Genomic DNA, 24219 nt, shown 5'->3' with positions numbered 1-24219 from the left:
GTATTTAAATAAAGCGATGGTTTATGAAAACAGATTAAACTGAAAATCAACCAGAATGTTCACATTTTCGAGACAGGAAATGCATTATCTTGCTTAAAATGTTTTCATGATGACTTTGTAATCTGTAAATGGAGGTTTGGTTCAGCCACTTTACCACTCAGGTTACATCTCGGCCTGCATGATGGGATGGGAGAGGCAAACACTTCAAGCAAGGAATCAAGAGAATGAAGTCGAATCAATTGTGCCAGTAAATTGGGATGTTGTAATACACTTAAAATTGGGTGTAGGTTGCCCACTAGTGGTTCAACACGGACACTGCATCACATTTGGTATCTGAAGGCTGAATGAAGAATCCCAGAATTATCCTACCAAGGAGTAGCGGCTCGTGTACGGAAATGGGTGTGGAACAGTAATTATTCGCTTGTTTAATTAAAGTTAAACGGATTAACAACGCGGGGACTGCTGAAGCTTCGAACAAGTGACTACAAAAGACAACAATACACAACAGACCGCAGCGCTCCAGACTCAGTGGAGCCAGAGACTTGAGAGACGTCCCATCCAAAGCCGCAGCGCGACCACCGTAAGAACTCCAACTTCACTCACTGAGGCATCAAAAACGTGTCGGGGGAACCAGTTATGATGTTAATTGAGCTACAGGTTCAGCTGCTGATGTTATACTTGACGTTTATGACCCTGATAATCTAGCTGTAACTTTCAAAGGTGGAAAAAGTTCATTCATTGGAAACATTCTTTTATGTGCGCAAGGAACACGAATAAATGTTTTTGAAAAGTCAGCCATTGAACGCACCGCCTTTACAGCAGAATATAAAACAGTTGCTATAGCTTGTGTTATGGTCGCATGTTTTAGGCGGTAAGTCTCCAAATCCTCCTCTGCTATAACGCCAAAGCGAGCACTAGTTTGTCAGACAAGCGGAGTGATCTGCACTCCGCCTCTCCAGTCTACTTGTATCCAGGATCTGGAGGACATGGCACGGGGAGACGGAGGGAAGAAGCGGTGGAAAACGACAGAAAATCTTTAACAAAGCAGGAACTGCCTCTTAAACGTGGCAAGAAAACTCAGGACTTCGGATTGCGTGCATTGTTAGAAGGTATGTGGCCAGACGAGTATCTAGTTGTTTAATTTAAAGAGTGGAAGTGAACTCCAGTGAGCTACATCAGCAGGGCACTCCGGGCAGAGGCTCGCCACTTTCCCTCGGAGGGCTGGGCTAACCACTAGCATAGCTTAGCCTCAGTTGTGAGAAGTTCAAAAAGTTTCTGGAATGGAGGAAGAGGAGGAAGGGTGAAGTAGCTTCGGCTAACCGTTAAGAGGTAGAAAACGATCGCATGTGAAGTTCAATTTTGAAGAGAAAACAGAGGTCTAAAGCGCTAGACTCTCAAACTAGGTAGCGATAGTTGTTATGAGGCTTTTACAGGTTTCAGCTAAAGAAGTAGTGTTGTGTTAAAGTTGGCTAAGCTAGGTAGCAAATTCTCGAGGTTACTTTCATTAGCTTGCTACATACCAGGGTTAGCCAATGCTACTGTAGTAATGTATTGTTTGCTATGACTGTGCGGCTTTTCGTCGTACAGTTAAATTAGAGCAGCGTTAAAAAACAATTTATACTATTGTTTGGGTGTTTATGTGATGTTAGATGCGTCTTTCTGAATCCCTTTTCTCTCTTTCCCTTGGTGGGGGGTGCTTAACGTTACTAACTTAGTCACCCAGTCGTTCTTCCATATTGTCTGTTGCCTGTACTTCATACTCGTCAAGCATTTCAGACATATGTCACACTATCTAGCTCATGGTAATTCTAATGTTTTCCGATGGTACGTGGTTTGTAAACGTCGTTGAAGCGAGAATGACGGCATTTATTCATTAATTGAACTCGGAAGAGACCAACTGTGATAAACCGCTACTACTGCAGGACAGTTTAAGAGCGATTTCGGCTGATTTTTGTTGTTTGCCTCCTCCAGTTCCCGTCTTTTCAGATGTGTGCGGAGTGGTTTGGGCTTTTGGAAAGGGCTCCAGAGGAGTATTGATTGTCAGTGTGAGTTTTATCCCGTGGTTTCCAAACAGTCTCCTGGCATGTTGTCCTCGGTTGGCCGTCCCCTGTGCCTTGAAATGTAAATAGATTTTTTTTTAATTGCCTCTCGTTTGGACAATAGTCATATATGAATAACAATTGCAATTTTCACTATACAACATGTCTAGGTCGTGCTCTTTGTTATATATTTAGATTCTCCATATGATCAGGAATCATGAGGAACCATTGACCACAAACCCATCTTTAGGGATACAACTACTGATTATTTTTCATTGCCAGTAAATTTAAAGATTATTTTCCCAATTAATAGAGTAGTTATTTGGACTAAAGAGACTGATATAAAATAATACATTATGTCCTCAGATGTTTTGTTTTGTCCACAACCCAAAGATATTCAGTTTATTATAATACAGGAATGATTGATGAGATAATATTCTCTTTCAAGAAGCTGGAATCAGATAATTTGTACCCTTTTTTTCTGACAAAATTACTATATTAAGCTGATTAATCAATTATCAAAATAGTTGCTGATCAGTGCAATGGTTGATGATTAATAAATGCAACTCTAAAATCACACTTACAGTTACTTTAAGCAATGATCAGTAACTGAGGGACTTAAGTTCTCCTGTCAACCCCCTCTCAAAATGTGATTTTTGTAAAAACGTGTGTTTGTTCAAGACTGATTTGATTTTCATTCTTTGATGATGAAAATACAAAGAGCTATTCATGTGAACTGTTATCAGTTTGTGGAGATGATCAGCTTTATCTGGAGGGATAGTCATTCAGACTCAAATCAGCTTTTGCAGTTGTCTATTTAAGTTAGTTATATCAAGGACGTGTTCATCAAACAATAGTTTCTGCCTGTTTCAGGAAGACTGGGCATGTCCTTATGTTGAAATTTGTCACTCGTCATTGCTCACCCTCTGCGGTGAACTATGAATTACTCCTGATCCAGTCTAAAAGAGGCCTAGCTGCATCAGATCTCTGATCAGATTATGTGGAAACAGCTCCTGGAACATAGTCTGGTGAATGTCAGAAAATCTCAGAGTATTTACAGGCTGAATGATTTTTGTGTATGTGTACATGATCTACTTTAGGAGGTTTCCCTCCGCTTTCATGTGCGTGTAGAACAATGAGCAGTGGAAGTGGGTGCAGTGCTGTTGGACAGCTGTGTGCTGGAAGGGAGGGATCGGGGCAGAGATGGGATGAGGGAGGAAGCAGCTCTTTGTGGTCACATCCTTTTTGACTAAAGCCGGTTTCACAAGCCCCCAAACAGCTGCTGCAGGCTCCATGTGTTTGTCTGCTTGCTGGGGCTGCATGATTTGGACAGAAGTGTTACATATCACAGCATGGTTTGTTTAATTAGTGTATGTATATGTCAGGAAGACTGTTTGAACACTCAGTCTCTCTATGTTAGTAGATGGAGACAGTAGTTTGTGGGTTCAACCATTGGAGACATCCTGATCCCACATACATTTTTAAGATGATGATTCAGTGTTATGTCCTTTGAGACTGATGGTTGTGCAATGCAGAAATGGCTGAATTTTTATCAGTGGTAGTATCAATGTAGTAAATAAGAGAAGCAGAGTTTCTTAAAACAATTTTCTTAATGTATTTATGTTTTCTTACTAATTTGACTTTAAATTTTATTGAAGCTCACATTAGTCATTTTCTGTCTGGTGGCAGACAAACTAGACTTTGATTTAAAATAAAACATTTGCTGCTCGCATCTCTGCTGGCATCGTCACTTTTCTTTTTTTTTTCTTTCTTTCTTTCTTCTTTTGCGACAGCCATATTCTCAAACAAAGGAAGTGATAATGTTGCTTCAGCACACACCCGAAGCATAATTTTACCCACTTCTGTCTGGTAGACCAACTTACCAGCTCTACATGTTGTTTTTTTGGCTCCAAAAGTATCTCTCCTCGTGTGTGTCTTTTAATATGCATGACTCTCTTCAAGTTCTAAATACAGCACACATCAGATAATTGCATCATCCAAATTTCAGCAAGACCGAGTCTCTTCATGGAAATGATGTGTCAGATCAAAAAGGGGACAAAGGGCTTTTTGATCATCCCGTTGAGTAAGAATAGTGTTTCACATGCTGTGCTGAGATTTAAAACATTTTCATTTTGATAGTATTTACAAATGTTCAGAACACTTGCTGGTTTATCTGTATATGTAATGCCAAACAAATGACTGTGTTGCAGATCTTTACATGTATCTGCTCTCTTCTGTTTTTCTGAAGGCTGCTGGAGCTCAGCACTGACTGTGCATTGGTAGGACAACTCAATCCAGAGAGGAGCTGGGAGTTGTTGAGAAGTAGTCACATCCTTATTTCTTAACCTGTCAGCTTGCACCAGTGAGAACTGCTGCAGTGTGTCAATTCGGCAGAGGTCCTGATCTCCTGCAGCCTGCACCCCCCCCCCTCCATCAGTGGTGGTGACCCAAGTCCGGACAGCTTGCTGTAGGGCCCTTCCTGAGCAGCAGCAGCTGCGTCCTGCTTGCTGACTCCCCTCCCTCCCCTGCTTCCTGTCCTTGGTCAGACAAGGCTAAACCCTCCTCTCCCCTACCCCACCCCTCATCGCTGCTGGCCTCTCATACTCACACACTCACATTCACACACTCAAGTGGTTTCTCTTGTTGACCACGCACTCACACACTGTTTCAGGCTACTAACGCTGGTTGGAGATCATCAGCAGGGGGCTTGTAGATCCTTTGTCCCCCTGGAGTGACCAGCCGCTGCCACACAAGTCCTCCCTTTTACCTGCACTACAGCCTCCAGCATGACCTCCATGTCCAGTCTCTTCTCCTTCACAAGCCCAGCAGTCAAGCGCCTGCTCGGCTGGAAGCAGGGAGATGAGGAGGAGAAATGGGCAGAAAAGGCAGTGGATGCACTGGTGAAAAAGCTGAAGAAGAAGAAGGGTGCCATGGAGGACCTAGAGAAAGCTCTGAGCTGCCCCGGGCAGCCCAGCAAGTGTGTTACCATTCCAAGATCACTGGACGGCCGGCTACAAGTTTCCCACAGGAAAGGTCTGCCTCATGTAATCTACTGCAGAGTGTGGCGCTGGCCAGACCTCCAGTCCCACCATGAGCTCAAGCCCCTGGAGGTATGCGAGTACCCGTTTGGGTCCAAACAGAAGGAGGTCTGCATCAACCCATATCACTACAAGCGAGTGGAGAGTCCTGGTAAGTGTTCATGAATAGGGTTTGGCACATACTCTTGTATAACTGTCTCAGCAAATTCTGCTCAAATTAACATGTCCAGATATTTAATTACATTTCCAAATTAGCTTTAAAAAACGGTTTAAAAAAGGAGTTCTGTAAGTCACCATTGTACCAAATCTGTTCATTTGTAACACACACACAACTGGAAAAACAGCATCTGTGCCTTTCTTTTTTTTCTTTAAACTACTGGATAGCAGCAAAGATGAGATTAGACCAGAGTGGAGCTGTGCACATCCCTTAGCTAGAGCTCTGAGTAAGAGATGGAGCTGGTAAACAATTCCACAAAGGTCAGGAGGCTGTCATCACACGGGCCTGTTCCACCCACCCCCTCCATTTCACAGAAAATCAATATCACTAGCTCTTTTGGAGTCTTATTAGATTATATGCTTCAGGCACTCCAGATGGGGTGTGGCATCAGAGAGTGGCTTACTAAATGCATAAACCACTCAGACTAAACTCCCAGCACATTCTCTTTCTCTGTCTGTCTGTCTGTCTGTCTGTCTGTCTGTCTGTCACACCACAGCACATACACTCACAGATGACCCTGAGGGGACAGGACAGCCTTTCTGACATTAGGCTCTGTATTGACCAGTGCAGGGATACAGATTGCATGTCTGTCAAAAGAGACTTTACGTCATATTATTTAAAGCAAAGCTTACTGGGTAGTTTGAAGTGACAGCCTTGGAGCCATGATGCGTAGAGTCAGTTAGGAAATAAAAATCAAGGCTGGGACCATTACACTATCACACTATTCTATTGACAAAGTTGAAAATGAAAATAGATATGAATGACCTCTGTGGTTATATCTTTACCAAGGTCTAAAGTGCATTTTGAAGAATGCAAGATTGTTGGTGTTGAGAAGTGTTTTATGTTAAACCTTTTAAAAACATGAGCTGGAACTGCTACTTTATACGATATTGGCTGTATATAAACCTTGTTTCGAAATTAGATGAAAGTAGAATTATAAGAAAAGGTGCTTCATGTTGGCACTACAATGTTTTGTTTGTGTATTTTAGAGCTTGAACAGTGAACTGATCAGAAAATTAATTGACAACTTGTTTGATACTTGTTTAATGATTTAAATCATTTATCAAGCAAAAACATCAAACATTGCTGCCAAGAAAATAACTGGTAGTTGCAGAGCTAGTGTTAGACATGTTGGGTGTGTGTGTGTGTGTGTGCACCACAGCTACTTTTCCAAGAGCATGCCCATCAATGGCTTCTCTTTGCATTACTGACTGCATTTCCTTGTTAATAATGGAAAGGATACATTATTAACAAGGAAAAGTGTTTCAGCACAATGAGAGCTGTACTTCAAACAGGTTTTCTGGTGAAAGATTTGTGGTAGTTATAAGCTCTTAATGTATAATGATCAGTTAGTTTTCTAAAGTTTAAGAAACCAACTTTTTACCCCTGCATGTTCGTTTCATTAATGCCCAACTCATTTTCTTCCCCTGTTTTCTTTGGTCCACCACCCAGTGCTCCCGCCTGTCCTGGTACCGCGGCACAGCGAGTTCAACCCACAGCACAGCTTGCTGGTACAGTTCCGCAATCTCACCCACAACGAGCCACACATGCCCCTGAATGCCACCTTTCCAGAGTCCTTCCAGCAGCCACACAGCGGGGGCGGCAGCAGCAGCAGCGGAGGAGGCGGTGGCGGGGGCGGCGGCGGCTCTTTTCCCATCTCCCCCAACTCTCCGTATCCTCCCTCTCCAGCCAGCAGTGGTACTTATCCAAACTCTCCTGCCAGCTCGGGCCCTTCAAGTCCATTCCAGCTCCCAGGTACGCCAAATATACTCATGTACCTGACCCTGGGCAACATGCCAAACTATTGTTTTTGTAGATTGTTGCTGTCATGTAGCCAGTAACAGGCTAGCTGTGAATAAACACCAGTCTCTGGTGATTTTTAAGTTGTGTAATGGAAGGAAAAAAATATTCATAGTATTGTTTATTACTAAGTGACATCATTTACCAAAGATCCAGGTAAATCCATCATAATATATCATTTATACTCCAAGTCTAGGGACATTTTGGGTGCAACACATTGCATTGACTTGGTGTTAGTTAATTAAAAAATCATACAATTCCATCTTTTAAATACCTACTAATAGTTTAAAGCCATGCATGATACATTTCATGACAATGCAATGAAAAATGTTCTTCTTAACAGTGCTCCAACCAGGTCAAGTTATTATATTGATCCAAATCAAGCTACACGCCTAAATGAGAACAAAGGAAATGCCAGCTAAGCAGTGTCCACCAGAGCCAGGGCTGCTGGCTGCTGTCAAGGCACCAACTCAGTGGACCAGGCAGCCTTTCTGTCTCATTGTTACTGACTAGAGGCAGAAAAGATACATCCAACAGGAAGACATATCACTTAACTGAGACTTTCATTTCTGTCCTGTTCAGTAGACTTGGTATATTGTAGCTGTGACTATTTGGATTATATTTGTATTTTGGTGGGGTGTGGTTTTTACTGCTGCTGTGTGTGTCTGGTGACTCGTGCTCTGTTCTGCTCCAGTCCAGATCTGCTGACACATGCGGTGGCAGCAGGCAGTCAGGCAGAAAAAGTTTTTAATGGCAATTTAGGATTGTAGGATTTGAGCTTATTTGTGCTGAAAAGCCCCGGTCTTCATTGTTTGGACTCACAAGCATCATTATTGTCGAAATGTACTCGCTGCAATCTAAGTGGAGGTTTTTATGCGTTTGTTTTTCCTGTGTGCCTCAGTATGGGTTTGCAAGGCTCATATTGCATCTCTGTTGGGAATGGGTTAGAATGTTGCTTAGCAAGTGAAGAACGAGGGAAATCTGACACCATTTCCAGGGTATGGATCCTGTGATTGTTGGAGTATAGGGAGACTTGGGTGTGGGTGGGATTAATTGGGGATGGCTTGTCCAATTAGGAATGATAGCTGTGTCCCCAATTGGGAAAAATTATTGTTGGGGCAGTGGTTAGGGCGGGTAAGTCTCCAGGAAATGAGTGTAAGTCTATGTAATGCCCCCAAAAGTGACCTAAGTGCACGTGTCTGTTTGTGTATGTGTGTGTTATTTAAAAAAAAAAAAAAAAAAGGCAATTTGCCGGCAGCAACAACTGGTCTCATCCTCACTAACTGCTCTCTCATGTCTCAGCTGACACCCCACCCCCAGCCTACATGCCTCCTGATGAGCAGCTGGGCCAGGAGAGCCAGTCCATGGAAACGAGCAACAGCCTGGTGCCGCCGAACATGGCCAGAGGAGGTGAGGAGTGTACCCAATTACGATGACAACCGAACTGCTCCCAAAAGAATGTCCAATAGCAAAAGGGTGGAATACCAATCAGGAAGTCCAGTTTGAAGGTTTATGAAAATCAAAGATGTTGCAGAGCAGTTTACCATAGACAAAATATGCTGTAAAAATGTTTGTGCACTTGAATGCAGAGCGACAAAACTAAAAAGGACCAGCTTTTCCATTTGACTGCCCTATTTTGGTTTTCTTGAGCTGCAGTCCTCCTGCGGCAGCATCCAGGATGCACCAAGCCATGGTCTCATTGAAGTTGTATTTCATTGAGTTTCGATATGATAGAAATGTTCTGACTTGTCAAACCTTATGCACAGCAGCAAAGGTAGATCCTGGTAAAGATAAAAGTTCTTCACAAGTCATCTTGGCCCTTAAGAGAGCTCCTAAGGTGGAAAGCTGTTAGGAGTAAGAGTTTCTTAAGCAGAGGAGAAAATGGCTGAAAGAGGAGGAGGTAGGAGAAATATTCTCCAAATGCTGAATGGCAGTGAGTTAATGAAACACTACAGATGGTGCAGGGATAATGTTTGTGGTCGATTTCATTCGAGATGCGCTCACACCCCCCACCCAGTGCTATAATGCCAGAAATGAAAGTGATCACAGTAATTTATTTTGCAACTGGAAAAATGCAGCAGTGATGACTTGGCTCTGTCATGACCTTCCATCAGCAGAGTGATCACACAAACAATTACAGCACTTTCACAGCCTCATTTCCACTGGATGTCTGCACCTTGCAGGCTCACAAAAGGGCATTCATGGACATATCAGACTTCCCCACTTTTGTAGGTGTAATTGATGGGAGAGTTATGTTTATGGCAGTATGATAGTATTAATAATTACACCATGTCGTAATAGACTAATTTCTATGATTGGGCCTATTGATTTCACTGGCCATTATCACAAAGAATGTCATGGCTTTGTATCAACCGATCACACCTTTTAAAAGTATGCATCATACCTGGCAACAGGGTCAACCGCACCTCCTCACTCAGATAAAAGTTTTTTGTCCCTTCCTTGTTCAGAACTACCATGAGAATTTTCCTGAATCACTCCTAAGCTAAGACACTGTTTCAGAAATGTTTTAGGTCAGCAGCTTGCAATTACAAATCTTGGACAGTGTATTTTAGAGATTTATTTATCATTAATTAATTCATCTTTTGCATCATATGCAAGAGTACAGTACTACTACTTGCTTACCTACTCTTGTGAACTACACTCATACAGTTTAACCTCAGTTAATTAATCCAGTCGCAGTGGTCTAACAAGGTTTTAGAACTGTTCATATATTGGTAACCTGTATGATTTTATGTTTAGTTTTGTTTAAACTGTTGAGAATTTGAATTGTTCTGCACTAGTAATGGCCACATAGTGGTGGACTAACATACAGCAATGGGACTGCAAACAATCGCACGCTGCCTAAATACATTCTGTAGAACTGAAAACATATGGCTTTGGTAGATGCATCTTAATCAATGTCTTATGCCTTCTGGAAGAAGATGTCATCAGCTAAGTTCATGACTCACCTGTTTTATCCTGTTGTTGCATTTTCCCAGATGTGCAACCAGTCGAGTACGAGGAGCCGAGCCACTGGTGCTCCATTGTCTACTATGAACTCAACAATCGTGTAGGTGAGGCTTACCATGCCTCATCGACCAGCGTGCTGGTGGATGGCTTCACTGACCCGTCAAACAACAAGAACCGCTTCTGCCTCGGACTGCTTTCCAATGTCAACCGCAACTCAACAATCGAGAACACCCGCAGACACATCGGCAAAGGTACAACTGACAGTCACACACAGCACAAGAGGCAGTTTGGTGAGGTGTGCATTTTGCTCGGGTGTCCTGATCATCAGTTGCCTGTCTCTGCTCACCAGGAGTGCACCTGTACTATGTCGGAGGGGAGGTGTACGCAGAGTGCCTCAGCGACACCAGCATCTTTGTCCAGAGCCGTAACTGTAATTACCACCACGGCTTCCACCCAACTACTGTCTGCAAGATCCCCAGTGGATGTAGCCTCAAGATTTTCAACAACCAGGAGTTTGCTCAGCTTCTGGCCCAGTCAGTCAACCACGGCTTTGAGGCCGTCTATGAGCTTACAAAGATGTGTACCATTAGGATGAGCTTTGTCAAGGTAAGACCTTCATGGACTAAACAGAAGACAGGGGAGGACACAAAGCAGGCACAGTTATACATCTCTCTTTTAACATTATTACCATTATTGTTTCACTTTCAGGGCTGGGGAGCTGAGTATCACCGACAGGATGTCACCAGCACCCCCTGCTGGATCGAGGTGCACCTGCACGGGCCCCTCCAGTGGCTGGACAAGGTGCTAACACAAATGGGTTCACCTCTCAACCCAATCTCCTCTGTGTCCTAATGATGGACTTGCCGGAGCTTTGGGGAGATCCTTTCGTCTTTTTATCTTTCTTTATTTCTTTCTCTGTTTTTTTTTTTGTTTTTTTTTAACGTTTCTCCCCCTCAGTGATTTATAATTTAAGGTGGTCTTAATGGCTGAACTGTTTACACGTAACTTTGGGAAGGGACATTGAACTCTGGCTGGAAATTGAACAGCAGCAGCAGCAGCAGCAGCTGGAATTAGTGAAACAGAGTAACGTTACAAGCAAATACCTGGAGAAAGCGAGTGATGAGGAATTCCCAAATAGCAGTAACAACATGGACACACTACTGCTTGACAATGCTACAACACTTGGATGAATTGAGAGCTCCATTGTCAAGTTTGAATCTGTCAAATGTTAATTTTTGCATCAAGTTTTATGTTTTCGCAAATGTTTTTATTTCTCAGTATGTGTAGTTTTTAATGAAGCCGTGTCACTACTCTGCCTTATGTCCAACAGACAAATTGGAATTTTACTGAACACTTTTCTTACATTGTTGTCTCAATGTCAGATATTTACAATAAAATATAGACACAATTATGTTTACCATTAGGCTCAGATATAACAAATGCTTTCTTTTTATAGTCTCTACTGCTAGAAATGAACACTGAGCTACTGCCTTTAAGAGAAGGGTATGTATGCCAACCTGATAGTTTTTGATATGGGAGATCAATCACTGAACATGTTTTAACATGCCATAAGCTAACAACATTGTGAATGTTACATCTATTGCAATAGAAGTAGTGATTTATGATATAATCAGACAATGGACATCATCATTATTGATTCTTGTTGTACTCTTGAGTTCAAGTAAGAGTGACTGTATTCTCCATACTCACCATATTAACAATATTGTGCACTCATGGATTTTGTGGAGGCATATTAAATTTTGGCGTGGGTACCGAGGCATTATGTTGATAGATAATTGACTTCATTAGCTCAATGAAATAAACAGGTTATTTGGTAACAATGATAATTTTGTCTGTCTGGTCTTTTAGGGTTTAGTAATACTTGGCAAGATGCATCTTGATATACAAGAACAGTGCATAACTGAGTTGAATGAGGATGGATCAACAGTAAGAACAATAATACTAGGCATGCATATAGATGGAAACATAGATTAATTCTGGTGAAGAGAGGCTGGTGATGGTTTTCCAACATATCACCATCCAAATCTGTCCAGTGAATATTGGTTTACTATTGATGATACTTTGAATGGCTGTTATTAGATATACATGGCATACACTAATTTGATATGAGATGGGGAAGAAAAAACTAAAATAGAATAAAAATACATTAAGAATTAAGATAGCTCTCAGTGCAAATTTAAGTTCAATGTGTAAAGTCCCTCAGAAAGTAAGTCTCCTCTCCGTGCACAGAGGGGAGTCATTGTACAGCATTTTTGCAGTGTGTAGGATTGTTTTTTTTTGTTTTTTTTCCCCCCTGCTTTCCTCTGTACTACAGCTGAGTTGAAGAAGCCTCCAACTGAAAATGTTGCTGTCTGATTAGAAGGTCATGCAGGGGATATGAAGTGTTGTCCATTATGTTGAGCAGTTTGTGCAACGACCGTCTCACAACAACCAACTCTAGGGGCTCCAGAGCAGTCCCCAACACAAAGACAGCCTTCTCAATCAGCTTCTTCAGCTCTGGTGCTGCGGCCCCAACAGATGGAAATAGCATTTGAAACAACAGACTGGTAAAAGATCTGTAACATCTTGCTGCACACATTAGAGGACTTATGCCCTAAGAAATGGAGCCTACTCTGTCTCTTCCTGTAAACAGCCTCAGTGTTACACTTCCATTCCAGTCTGCTGTCAAGTACTCCCAGGTATTTGTAGCTTTCCACGACCTCCACGTCTGAAATCACCCCTGGTCCCCTAAAGACCACAACCATCTCCTTTGTTTCAGTTACATTCAGGAGGAGCTGGTTATTCCCATACCATGCCACAAAGTGGCCCACCAGTTCCCTCAGTCCTCTCTCCACTATTGACACACCCCACAACTGCAGAGTCGTCAGAGAATTTGCAGATGACAGAGCTGTGAGTTGTGCCATAAGTCTGAGGTGTAGAGTGTAACCAGGAAAGGTGAGAGTACATATTCCTGAGACACCTGCACGTTCATGGCTGGATTGTTGAGTACATGAAGCCCACAGTTTATTTGTGTTTGCTGTAAAGCTTTCAGGGTGTCATTAAATCTACTGTGCCTCAATAGCTGCACTTTTTATTATATTTAACGTAATATTTAATTTAAAAGAAAGATCAGACAGTAACCCATCAGAAAGTACATTTTAAAATCTGTCCAACAGTATAGTGTAGCAGCATCGGAGGCAGTATCAGGATTATCATTGACAACTTCCTATTGGTCCACGTTGGTATTTACCGTAAAACTCCGAAAAGGTGAACTACCTATTATGACAAATACATTACAACAAGTTATATTGACAAATACAACTGCTAAATTGGCGATTAAACGCAAATGATAAGTCTCTTAAATAATACAAAAAAGTTAAAGTGCATTTCTAACTGCTTTTAGACCCAGTAACTGATAGAAAATAGGTAACATGTCAGTGATGCCTGAAATTGCTTTTGCGTCAAATTACCATAGCAGCCGGATGTGAGGTGGCTCCCAAAGAGCAAGCCAAAGATAAACACGTAGCCAGACAGACAGGGGAGAGTATAACAAATATTAAGGAGAGGCTACGCTGAAACGATCGAAATGGAGTAGGCGTCAAGAATATAGTGAGTTAAGCAGGCAAGGAGACATCCATCAAGTCAACCAAGGACCAAGTCTTCCGCAGGCATCGAGTCGGTGAGTCCCGCAGAGAACTAACAGCTGTAACGTTACCAGCTAGCTAGCTAACATTAGCTAACACAAGCTGACTAACCAAATCAACATAACGCTACCTGCTTGACAGTTAGGTAGCCTCTGGACAAAAGTAACGTCAATAATACCAAAAAATATAAATTCAGCTTTTGGAAAGTATATAACTAGCTTACTAGCTTAAGTTTCTCTGTGTCTTGGAAAGCTCTGACAAGGTTAGCCGGATTTCTGAGACATAATTCTACCATATTAGCTTTAGCCAGCTAAATTAGCTGAAAGAGCTTCCTACTCTGCAGGGAGGCAACGTTAAATGTTGGTGTTTAATATAATGTGTGAAATGTAGAATAAGAAAGAGTGATGCGGTGCACACAATGCTAACCAGGATCACTTCACTGCCGAGCGTCTACGCAGACGACAGTAAAATCAAGCAATAGTTTCAGTTTGAGCGTTTTACCTGCACTGATCACTGACACACTGGCCAAAAACAGAACCACTGACTGTATTCACCAAACACTCCTGCTGTGAGGTATTGTTATTTAATGCTTCATCAGCTGTGGCCTTTGTACATTAGTTGTTTAAAAAGTGGTAACGGAATATCGTACAAAGTTATATTTTCCTATGAAGTCCTGTTTTTGAATGCTCATTAAAACTGCTCATTTTAAAGGATTTATTTGTAGTAACTTAAGGATTGAGACTGAGGTTTAAGCAGCTCTGTGTTTTCTCACCATTACCTAAGCTTAAATACCTGCAAAGGAATTCTGATAGTTAACTGTGTTGAATTAACCCTGGAGTAAATGTGGGTAATGGAGTGTCCTGGAGGAAATCCTTACACTGTCAGGTTGAAACACAGGGCGCCAGCAAACATGCTGACCCCCACACGTATGCTACCTAATCAGTGATAAACATACCTTCTTGTTTCCAGCTGTATTGCTTCCACTGGAGTGAATCATTCAAGTTTTCAAAAGACTCCTTTGCATGAGTGAGATTCCCACAGAACACAATAACATGATTCATAACTTTATCCATTATGCTGCGTTTGGACTCTGAACCGATCACCCTGAAATGTATTTCTTCAGTGATAGTGTCAGCCCACAACAGCAAACAGACAAAAATGTAGACACAAAGGATCAGTGCGGCTGCATCCTTGTGCCTTGTGCATCCTCAGACTATCGTAATTATATCTTTTTGATTATTATGTTTTAACCTCCAAAAAGGTGAGGCTCGCTGGGGTAAGAGGCACCGTTACTAAACAGAGATGGTGTGCAGATGGGGTGGGACTATTTTTCAAAAATGTTCTTTAATTAGTTTGCAGAGTGAACATGTCATTAAGAGGACTTGCAACCACATGCTTTAAATGTATGTTTGTAGATTTTTTGCTGCACATATCTGACAGAGTAAATTTAAAATAGAGGAGAGGTGACTCACAAAAAATGGTCCCTTTCCAGCAAAGTGCTGCCCGTTATTTGCATGTCGCTCTGCTGCATCAGTCAGGTTTCACATGTGTCAGCCTTCTTCTTCTTTTGTCCCTTCATCTGCTTCCTCCTCCACAGTATCTGTAGCTGAGTCAAAAATGGTACGAGCAGCCTTGGTGACTGCCACCAGTCTGGCACTGACTGGGGCTGTGGTGGCACATGCTTACCTCCTCAAACACCAGTTCTACCCAACTGTGGTCTACCTCACCAAGAGCAGCCCCAGCATGGCGGTAAGAGCAGTGATTAAAGTGAAGGAAAATCTTCAGTTTGGGTTAAAAAGTTTGAATAATGTCTTTAAATTTAACAGTATTTCCTGAAAAGTAACATTGTGACAAATCAGCTTTTGGTCTCTGTTTTTTTTCTGGTATCAGGTGTTGTACATTCAGGCCTTTGTGTTGGTGTTTCTGCTGGGAAAGTTCATGAGGAAGGTCTTTTTTGGACAGCTAAGGGCTGCAGAAATGGAGGTAAGATTCTGTTTATATTTATAACTGATAGTGACACACATTCAGTTTAATGTTTAATACACTGTGTTAGTACTAAATGACAGCGATGCATCTAATCAGCCTCTTTGTTCATGTTCCGCCATCAGCATCTCATTGAGCGCTCCTGGTACGCAGTGACCGAGACGTGCCTGGCTTTCACTGTGTTCAGGGATGACTTCTCCCCCCGCTTTGTTGCCCTCTTTACCCTCCTGCTCTTCCTTAAGTGCTTCCACTGGCTGGCTGAGGACCGGGTGGACTTTGTGAGTGATGAGGGACAAACCACTTCCTCGTCTTACATAGTACAGAGTGTGCTTAATCCAGTGTATCCATACACAGGTCATTGTTTAACGATAGAGAGGAAACGTGGGACAAAGGATGGGACAGATGGTGCGTGACTAACGTTGCCTACCAGAGTTGGACAAACATTGTTATTTGACATTGTGCAACTGATAATTTGGTTACAAATATAGTGTGACGGGCCCTCCATGAGAGTTCCAACTAAAACTGTTTCAAGTGAAAAGCACTGCTTGGATGGGGAGGCTGTTGTAAGAGTAGGAAGTTTACAACTGCAGTCATTAGCTGACAACCTGAAACATGTGGCAGGTTTCTGTTTTGGTGTTGGCAATCGTATATACAATGATCATTCACAGTCACAATCGATGATTGATTGAGTTCATAGACGTGACTGTGCATGCTTTAACTAACATGTAAATAATGTTCATGTCTGTTTTTTTAATCCTTTTTCTGTCAGATGGAACGGAGTCCAAACATATCTTGGCTTTTTCACCTGAGGGTGTTATGTAAGTACACATTATCAGCCACATCAGAATTCATTCGTCCCTCCTTTCGGTGTTGGCTTTTTTCAAATCTTCCACTTAGCTCTCTATCTTTGTTCCATTGCTTCTATTTATGAAACGAGTCTAACTGAAACTCCATGCAAATCATTGCCCCTCGTTTGCACCAGGCCAGGTGCACCAGGCCAGAATGATTGACATTAACAGACTATGACAAGCTTGTCTAAACACAAATAGAAAGTCCACTCCTTCAGTCATCTCGACGGACTTAATTAGTCAGATTACATAAAGCCCACTCTGTTTGAATCAGGATAGCTGGTAACTATCAGGGAGCCATGGACATTTCTAGTTGGATTTCCAGAATCAGGCCCGGTAGCTATTAAAACAACTGTCCATCAGATACTTAAAAAATCCACTTTAAATACTGAATGTACTGTTTATTTTGAGCAAAAACAAAGGTATTCTGTGTTTCTGTGTAGCATCTACATGTAGCTACTGCAGCCCCCTTACAGAAGTGTTATTCAGTGTTTTTCTTTATTTCCCACAGCTCTCATGGGACTACTGGGTGTCCTGGACTTCCTGTTTGTCAACCATGCCTGTCACAGCATCATTACCCGAGGAGCCTCAGTGCAGCTAGTTTTTGGATTTGAGGTTTGTTATACTTCGGTCCAATCTGAATTTGAGCTCTGTGTTTTTAGCTGTGAAAAAAGACCCAACCAAACGTAAACTAACCCGTAGTCTGCCCTCGTTTTGGACACATGCTTCATTACACAAAGCAACGCCGGACATGAACGACTTGAGATGATGGTGTCGTTATTTCCCAAACGCTCAGTTTAAAAAGGCATTAATCCCCAGTGCAGCGTCACTTTGCAACTTGAACTTACTGAACTCATACATAGGAAAACTTCTAAATGTCTGTATCTCCTCTCTCTGCGCCCCCCAGTATGCCATCCTGCTGACCATGGTGCTGACGACCTTCATTAAATACCTTCTGCACACTATTGACCTGCAGAGTGAGAATCCCTGGGACAACAAGGCAGTCTATATGCTCTACACCGAGCTCTTCACAGGTGCTGTATTCAGCTGGAGATCTAATTGTGATGCTGTGTGTAGTTCAAGAAGAAATGGCAGCCATACTCAAAATGACTTCATTCATTCCAGGTTTCATCAAAGTGCTCCTGTACATTGCCTTCATGACCATCATGATTAAAGTCCACACCTTCCCCCTGTTTGCCATTCGGCCCATGTATCTGGCTATGAGGTGAGCAGCTGTCTGTGTGTGCACTTCTGTGCATCTGTCTGTGTGGTTAAAGTTCTCACGTAGCCCTGGAGATAATATCTGCAATTAGATCTATGTAAAGTGGCAAGTCCCCAGGGCCGGATGGCTATCCGACAAATTTTTTCAAGAAATTCTCAGACCAACTTGCCCCTTTACTATTGTCAGTTTTTGAAGAATCACTTTCACTTAAGACCTTACCTCTGACCATGCGCCAATCAGTTATCTCTGTTATTCTCAAAAAACGAAAAAACCCTCTGGAATGCAACTCATTTCGCCCAATTTCTCTTCTTAACACTGATGCAAAAATCTTTGCCAAGGTTCTGACGCGCCGACTGGAGGGTGTTCTTCCTTCCATTATATCACCTGATCAAACAGGTTTTATTAAGAATCGTTACTCTTTTTTCAATATAAGGCGCCTTTTTAACATCCTTTATAGCCCCTCTCCACCAGGCGTGCCAGAGGCAGCCCTCTCACTTGATGCTGAAAAGGTGTTCGATAGGGTGGAATGGAGCTATCTTTCAACACACTGGAGAGGTTTGGATTTGGCCATAAGTTCATATCGTGGATCAAACTTTTATATACGTCTCCAATGGCCGCTGTTCGTACTAATAATAATCTGTCCCCTTTTTTGGAGCTTAAATGTGGCACAAGGCAGGGATGTCCCATGTCACCGCTTCTTCTTGCGGTTGCAATGGAACCACTAGCTCTAGCTTTGAGACAAAATATTGAAATCAAAGGAATTCAACGAGCAGGTGAGGAGCATAAGGTCTCGCTTTACACGGATGACATGCTACTAAATACATCACAACCCCTTTTGAGTCTTCCTAAGCTATTGATCTTGCTAACAGAATTTGGTAAATTATCTGGCTACAAAGGCAATATTCAGAAAAGCGAGTTGATGCCTGTTGGCACTAGTAATGGTGCGACATCCTTGAATTTCCCTTTCCCTTCCCTTTAAAATTAGCCATAAAAAATTCAAATACCTCGGCATATGGGTCACAGATAAACATAAAAAGATCTTTATGCTGCAAACTATCAGCCTCTGTTATCAAATTTAAATCAAGATGTCGAACAATGGGGTCCCCTGTTTGTTGCTGTCTGTTGTTCCCCTAAATGTTTTCCCTTATATCCTCCAACTTGTCTGTTAGACTCAATTTTTGATTGCAAACTAGTTAGAAAACAGACTATTAGTACAAGATACGAAATACTGTCCTACACATGTTCTGGACGTGTCCAAAGCTTTGCACTTTCTGGCAGTCCATCTTTGAGACCTTATCTAGGATTTTTGGGAAAGGGCTTATGCCGTCTCCATTCATTGCGCTTTTTGGTGTAGCCTAAATGGGTTCCTATCTTGAGGTGTGGGAAAGAACTGTGTTGGCTTTCTGTTCTCTGCTAGCTGGGAGACTGATTTTACTGAAATGGAAAGACCTAACACCGCCAACATACAGTCACTGGATTAGGGAAGTCATGTAGGGAAGCTGGGTTTTGCTGTTCTGTTTCTGTTTTGTTGCACTGTTAACTGCAAATTGTAAGACCTAAATAAAAAGACCTTGATCAAAAAAAAAAAAGTTCTCACATAGGTCTGAATTTTTACATTTTATGGAATGGGAGTTTGGTCACTAGATATTTTGAATTCATGTCTAAGGCATGTTTTGTTTGCCATTGTTCTCCTTTTCCTGTCAGGCAGTTCAAGAAAGCTGTAACAGACGCTATAATGTCTCGGAGAGCCATCCGCAACATGAATACACTGTGAGTAATATTTCCTCATTGTACCGTGTTGTATTTTTAAAAATCATTATTTCACAGTGCATCTTTCTTGTTCATTTTTATGTGATTTGACTAGACAAAACATAGTCAAGTTGAGTTGTATGGACAAAAGCCCATATGCAAAATAATGTCCATTCTCTCTTCAGTGTTAATGTTTTTTTTAGAGGAAAGCATACACACTGTTACACAGTAACTTTGGAGCAAGCTCTTACATGAGTTGTAGCAAACCCGTATAATTTGTCTCATGTACAGACACAGTGTGTTTTAAATGTTGAGCCAGCCATATGTACATTTAGTTTGGTTAGTTCATGCTTCTTGTCTGTATATTCAGTGATGCTTGTGATCTGTAGCCAGAGATATTTGCAAGCAGACAATATATGTACACATGCAGTACAACCCTGAATAAAACCTCAGCTAGTAAGTTCTCTGGCCAGAATAGCTTTTCATTTCTTCTCATTTCTGTGTGTGCTCAGATACCCTGATGCTACCCCTGAAGATCTGCAAGCCTCCGACAACGTCTGTATTATCTGTCGAGAGGAAATGGTCACTGGAGCCAAGAAACTGCCTTGTAATCACATTTTCCACTCCAGGTAAAGACTCTGACACAGCAGGAAAGATTCTAGACTGCAAACAAAGAAAACAACGTAGATGTCAGATGTGGTCAGCATCCGCAGTCACTGAAGTTACACACACTTCATGTATTAACAGTGAACAGGTCGCTGTAGCAAGTAAAACAGAAAATAAATCTAAAATGATGTTGTGTTGCCTTCGTCTCCTCCCGACAGCTGCTTACGCTCCTGGTTCCAGAGGCAGCAGACCTGTCCTACCTGTCGCATGGACGTCCTCCGCGCATCTAATAACAATCAGACTCCAGCGCCGGCCCAGGCCCCGCCCCCTGCCCCTGCAGCCCCCGCCAATGCTCCCGCAGCCCCACCTGGCAACGGTGAGAGTCAAAACCGGCGCACACACAACCCCTGTCTTCCTGCTTCAATCAGTGCTACACAAAGCCTACCCACACACACGCACACACACACAGTGCAGAATGCATGTCATGTGGACACCCTCAGCTATAAAATACATACTTGGACCCGTTTTTCACGGTTGGTAAGGATCTCTTTTGTTTTGTTTCCTCACCAGTGGCCCCCGCCATGTTACCTGGCTTTCCTCCTGGCATCTTCCCCTTCTGGGGTCCCTTCCCGGCAGTGCCTCCTCCTCCTCCTCCTGCTGCAGCAGCTGCAGCTCCTGGTGCCACCGACGCACCACAAAACAGCACAGAGGCTACACAGGCAGCTGGTGAGGACGCCTCATGCTCTCCTCTGAAATGTTTTATTTTCTGCTCTGGTGTAGCTTGACATTGACCCAAAATGTTGTGTGATTGGTTCATCAGGTACCAGCCAGCCCACCTCGTCCACTGCAGACACAGCGGCAGCTGCTGATGCTCCAGGATCAGCAATGCCAGGCTTCCCCTTCTCTTTCCCCCCTCCTCCCTTCCCCACTGCACCATGGCTGCCCATGCCACCACCTCCTCCCTTCAGTAAGCACAAATGTCTCTGTACTGTCTTGCAGACCACAGTAAGACTGAATGTGTCCTTGGTGAGTTGTCACTCTGTTGTCTAAGTATGACAGTGAGTGAGCACATGGTTAACCTCCTCCACCCAGCTGGCTCTGACAGGACGGTTGTCCTGTCGCTCCTCTGTAAGGATAGAGATGATGAGTTTTAGACGTATCAGTTTTAGATGTATGTGGAGGAGTCATGTGGGAGATAATATTGTCTTACTTACTCTGTCAGCCTTTGTTTGAGGAAGTGCTCATGATTGCCATAGCAACAAACTATCAGGTCACACTGTGAAAGTCCCTCGCTGCAAAAACGTAGCCCTCAAAATCAAGGACCAGGGAAACTGGTTATCTGCCAGCTGGAGAGAAAAAATTGACTGACCAAGATTGTTAAACCAAGTGAAATATCTAGTCTTAAAGAATCCACAGGTATCTTACTAAGTAGTGCAGCCAGACTGAAAACAAGTACATTTGTCTACATACAAAGAAATTCTGACTTCTGCAAAGCAGTTTTGTATTTATCATCAAACAGCTTTCTAATTCTGGAAATCCTAGTTTCAAACATTAAGCTACTCAGAACCAGTAATAAAACCTCAGCAACAAATTATAATACTCATTAAGATAATGAAGGACGATCATGAATCCACCTCAGCCGTTGAGGTTAGATGCTCTGATGCTGAGCCTCAGCGTGGCTTTATTCTGTCACATCACTGTATCCTGTAGTAAATAGATACAGTGGACACACTCAGCTGCAGAAGCTTGCACTCAGATCGATGATGGTAGAGATGAACATCATCTGTAGAGCACTCAACCAAATCCAGTCACTACATGATTCAGACGAGGCTGTTCCTCATACAGCATGTATACTGCCAAGTCATTGCTAACTTACCCAGCACCCAGCACAAGTCAGATGGCATGGCGAGCTGTTTGTTGAGCCCATGTTAGTCGTGCAGTGAAGTTGAAGTTAATTTGTATTAACGCCTCCTCTCTCCTCCAGTGTCGTCGATGCCTCCTCCTCCTCCGTCTCTGTCACGGTTGTCAGAGGAGGAGCTGAGGGAGCTGGAGGCAGAAGGCCGACGGGGCCTCGAGGCCAGGCTCCAGTGTCTCCAGAACATCCACACCCTGCTGGATGCCGCCATGCTCAACATCCACCATTACCTCAGCACCGTCGCCACACTCACGTAAATGAGCCCTCTCTAGCTGAAGTTGCATATTCTCTGTCGTTTGTTTGGAACTGGGCATTAAGTGCAGCCAGGCTGCTTATGCTTTAGCAGCATTTCCTAATCATTTAGCTTGACAAAACAATTTAATTAAGTTGAAACTAAAGTGAGTAATACCCAATTAAAAAAAAAAAAAAAAACTGAAACAGGAAAGCTTGGAGTTGAGCCAAAATGTTTGAAGTTCATTGACCCTGTGTTCTCCACAGTCCTCCTCGGGCTGAGGGCAGCTCTGTAGAAGCCAGTGGGACAAATCACGCTGCTTCATCATCTGCAGCCGGCAGCAGCTCAGGCAGTCCCAGCCAGGAGAAGGACTCCACCACCTGTAAGTAAACTGAGCCACAAAGACAAACAAGACGATTAAAACGAAAACTTTGGACCCTGATTCACTATTTTATTTAATTTCTTCCGTTTCCAGCTGAGCAGGTGGACGGAGCTACAGTCTCCTCTCAGCCAGCTGACTCTACTTCTGCTGCCTCGGACACAGAAAGACACGAATCAATGGACGAAGGAGTGGTGGTATTGGGGGAGGACGGCGAGCCCAACGCTGCTGAGCTGAGGCGCCGCCGCCTTCGTAAGCTAGAGACGGCAGCAGCAGCAGCAGCATCGTCATCATCATCATCTTCCCCCCCGCCAGACAACTGATGCACGCGTTCTCATTTAGACATATTGCTCTGGACCAACAGGAACTGTGAGCTGATTGGTCGTTGCTTCGGTCCCTCATTGCCTCTCTTCCTCGTGGCTATCGCCTTCCACAGGCTCAGGTTCCTAACTGTGTCGAGTTGGACTCAGGCTACCAGGGGGTGCAGTGATCTTTACCGCTTATCTGGACTGTTTCTGTGTCAGAAAGCAATAGCGCGACTTACTTTTTTTTCTGTCTTTTTTTGCCCCCCACCCCCCACCCCTGACTCTCGCCCGCTCCCAGAATGACTACTGCAATAAGAGTACTGCAGGTGTTTGTAAGTTTAATCAGGTTTTCATTTCAGACCCACTTATTTGATCAGCGTGCAAGAGACGGCACTTAGATTTGTGTTTGGTAGCTTTACTGTCGGTGAGGTCTTTGCCTGCACTTCAATTTTTGTTTCATTCAGCTTTCTTCAGTATAAAGGTGGTCCCATTCGCCACATCACATCAGCACACAGCAGCTGGATTAGTGACAGATTCAGTGAATTCAAGTGAATGGAAGTCGATTAATTCCTCTGGCTTTGGCTTTGTTGTTCTTTTCCGTTCATCACTCTTCTGTTGCCACTGTAGACGTTGTAACATACTGATTTATTTGAATGTGTACATACTGTATAAAGAGTTTTAATAGGATGATCTGTACATAATGCAGAATAAATGTCCGACTGGAATGCAGCGGCACAACATGTACGTTGGTTTGTGTCTTCACCAGCTGATGCTGTAGAGGTGGGCCTCGGGGACGAGATCCTCCAAAGCGTCCCATTGTGAATGAGTGGTCACAAGATGATTAAAGGAAAAATTTACATGTTAGAAATGCTTTTTTTGTACTTTTCCCTATTAATTCCTTGTGCAATACTGAAGATTTCACCTGTTTATTAAATCGGAGGCGTTTGGAGTGGAGCTGCTGCTCCTCTGCGTCGAGAGGAACCAGTTGAGGTTTGTTTGGGCATCTGGAGGGATTATGTCTCTCAGCTGGCCTGGGAACGTCTCGGGATCCCTCTGCAGGAGCTGGTGGAAGTGGCTGGGTCTCTACCCAGGCTGTCTGCTGAGCTGAAGCTGCTGCCCCCACAACCCAAAAGATGACGAATATGAGTATGAAACAGGACAGATTATTGAACTCAGTAGTAATCGTGTGCTTTAATTGTTGTAAAAGTCATATTATTACAGCTAAGTAATGCAGAAATGCTTTATCTTACACATTTGTAATTTTCGAGTGGT

At 43.0% G+C, this 24219-nt stretch overlaps 2 protein-coding genes across 4 annotated transcripts; both read left to right on the top strand.

Moving 5' to 3' along the window:
- Positions 1-400: 400 nt before the first annotated feature.
- Positions 401-11909, top strand: smad5 (SMAD family member 5). Of its 3 annotated transcripts, none has more exons than XM_076739641.1 (7): positions 401-580; positions 4288-5228; positions 6747-7049; positions 8397-8504; positions 10094-10315; positions 10414-10670; positions 10773-11903. In XM_076739641.1, the coding sequence occupies exons 2-7, from the start codon at positions 4826-4828 to the stop codon at positions 10914-10916; spliced, it is 1437 nt and encodes a 478-aa protein (XP_076595756.1). In that variant the 5' UTR covers positions 401-580; positions 4288-4825; the 3' UTR covers positions 10917-11903. The 3 variants fall into 3 exon arrangements, with proteins under 3 accessions (XP_076595756.1, XP_076595754.1, XP_076595755.1); XM_076739639.1 differs by lacking the exon at positions 401-580 and adding an exon at positions 962-1109 and having other exon boundaries at positions 10773-11909; XM_076739640.1 differs by lacking the exon at positions 401-580 and adding an exon at positions 1259-1329.
- Positions 11910-13555: 1646 nt separating this feature from the next.
- Positions 13556-23815, top strand: syvn1 (synovial apoptosis inhibitor 1, synoviolin). The gene is made up of 16 exons (XM_076739690.1): positions 13556-13743; positions 15306-15457; positions 15599-15691; positions 15817-15969; positions 16461-16509; positions 17051-17154; positions 17447-17573; positions 17665-17764; positions 19466-19531; positions 20023-20139; positions 20335-20492; positions 20687-20842; positions 20937-21083; positions 22101-22284; positions 22530-22645; positions 22739-23815. The coding sequence occupies exons 2-16, from the start codon at positions 15326-15328 to the stop codon at positions 22963-22965; spliced, it is 1929 nt and encodes a 642-aa protein (XP_076595805.1). The 5' UTR covers positions 13556-13743; positions 15306-15325; the 3' UTR covers positions 22966-23815.
- The last annotated feature ends 404 nt before the right edge of the window (positions 23816-24219 follow it).

The sequence above is a fragment of the Chaetodon auriga genome, chromosome 9 (assembly GCF_051107435.1).
Source record: "Chaetodon auriga isolate fChaAug3 chromosome 9, fChaAug3.hap1, whole genome shotgun sequence".
Taxonomy (NCBI): Eukaryota; Metazoa; Chordata; class Actinopteri; order Chaetodontiformes; family Chaetodontidae; genus Chaetodon; species Chaetodon auriga.
The sequence above is the reverse complement of the archived record's forward strand: the minus strand, read 5'-3'. Positions and strand labels throughout refer to the sequence as shown.

Bases quoted from the DNA above. Each gene is read 5' to 3' on its own strand.
- smad5 (XM_076739639.1), top strand. From the start codon at position 4,826: ATGACCTCCATGTCCAGTCTCTTCTCCTTCACAAGCCCAGCAGTCAAG. The intron at 5,229-6,746 runs GTAAGTGTTCAT...TCCACCACCCAG, and splicing joins CAAGCGAGTGGAGAGTCCTG to TGCTCCCGCCTGTCCTGGTA. The intron at 10,316-10,413 runs GTACAACTGACA...TCTGCTCACCAG, and splicing joins CCGCAGACACATCGGCAAAG to GAGTGCACCTGTACTATGTC.
- syvn1 (XM_076739690.1), top strand. From the start codon at position 15,326: ATGGTACGAGCAGCCTTGGTGACTGCCACCAGTCTGGCACTGACTGGG. The intron at 15,458-15,598 runs GTAAGAGCAGTG...TTCTGGTATCAG, and splicing joins AGAGCAGCCCCAGCATGGCG to GTGTTGTACATTCAGGCCTT. The intron at 17,574-17,664 runs GTGCTGTATTCA...CATTCATTCCAG, and splicing joins CTACACCGAGCTCTTCACAG to GTTTCATCAAAGTGCTCCTG.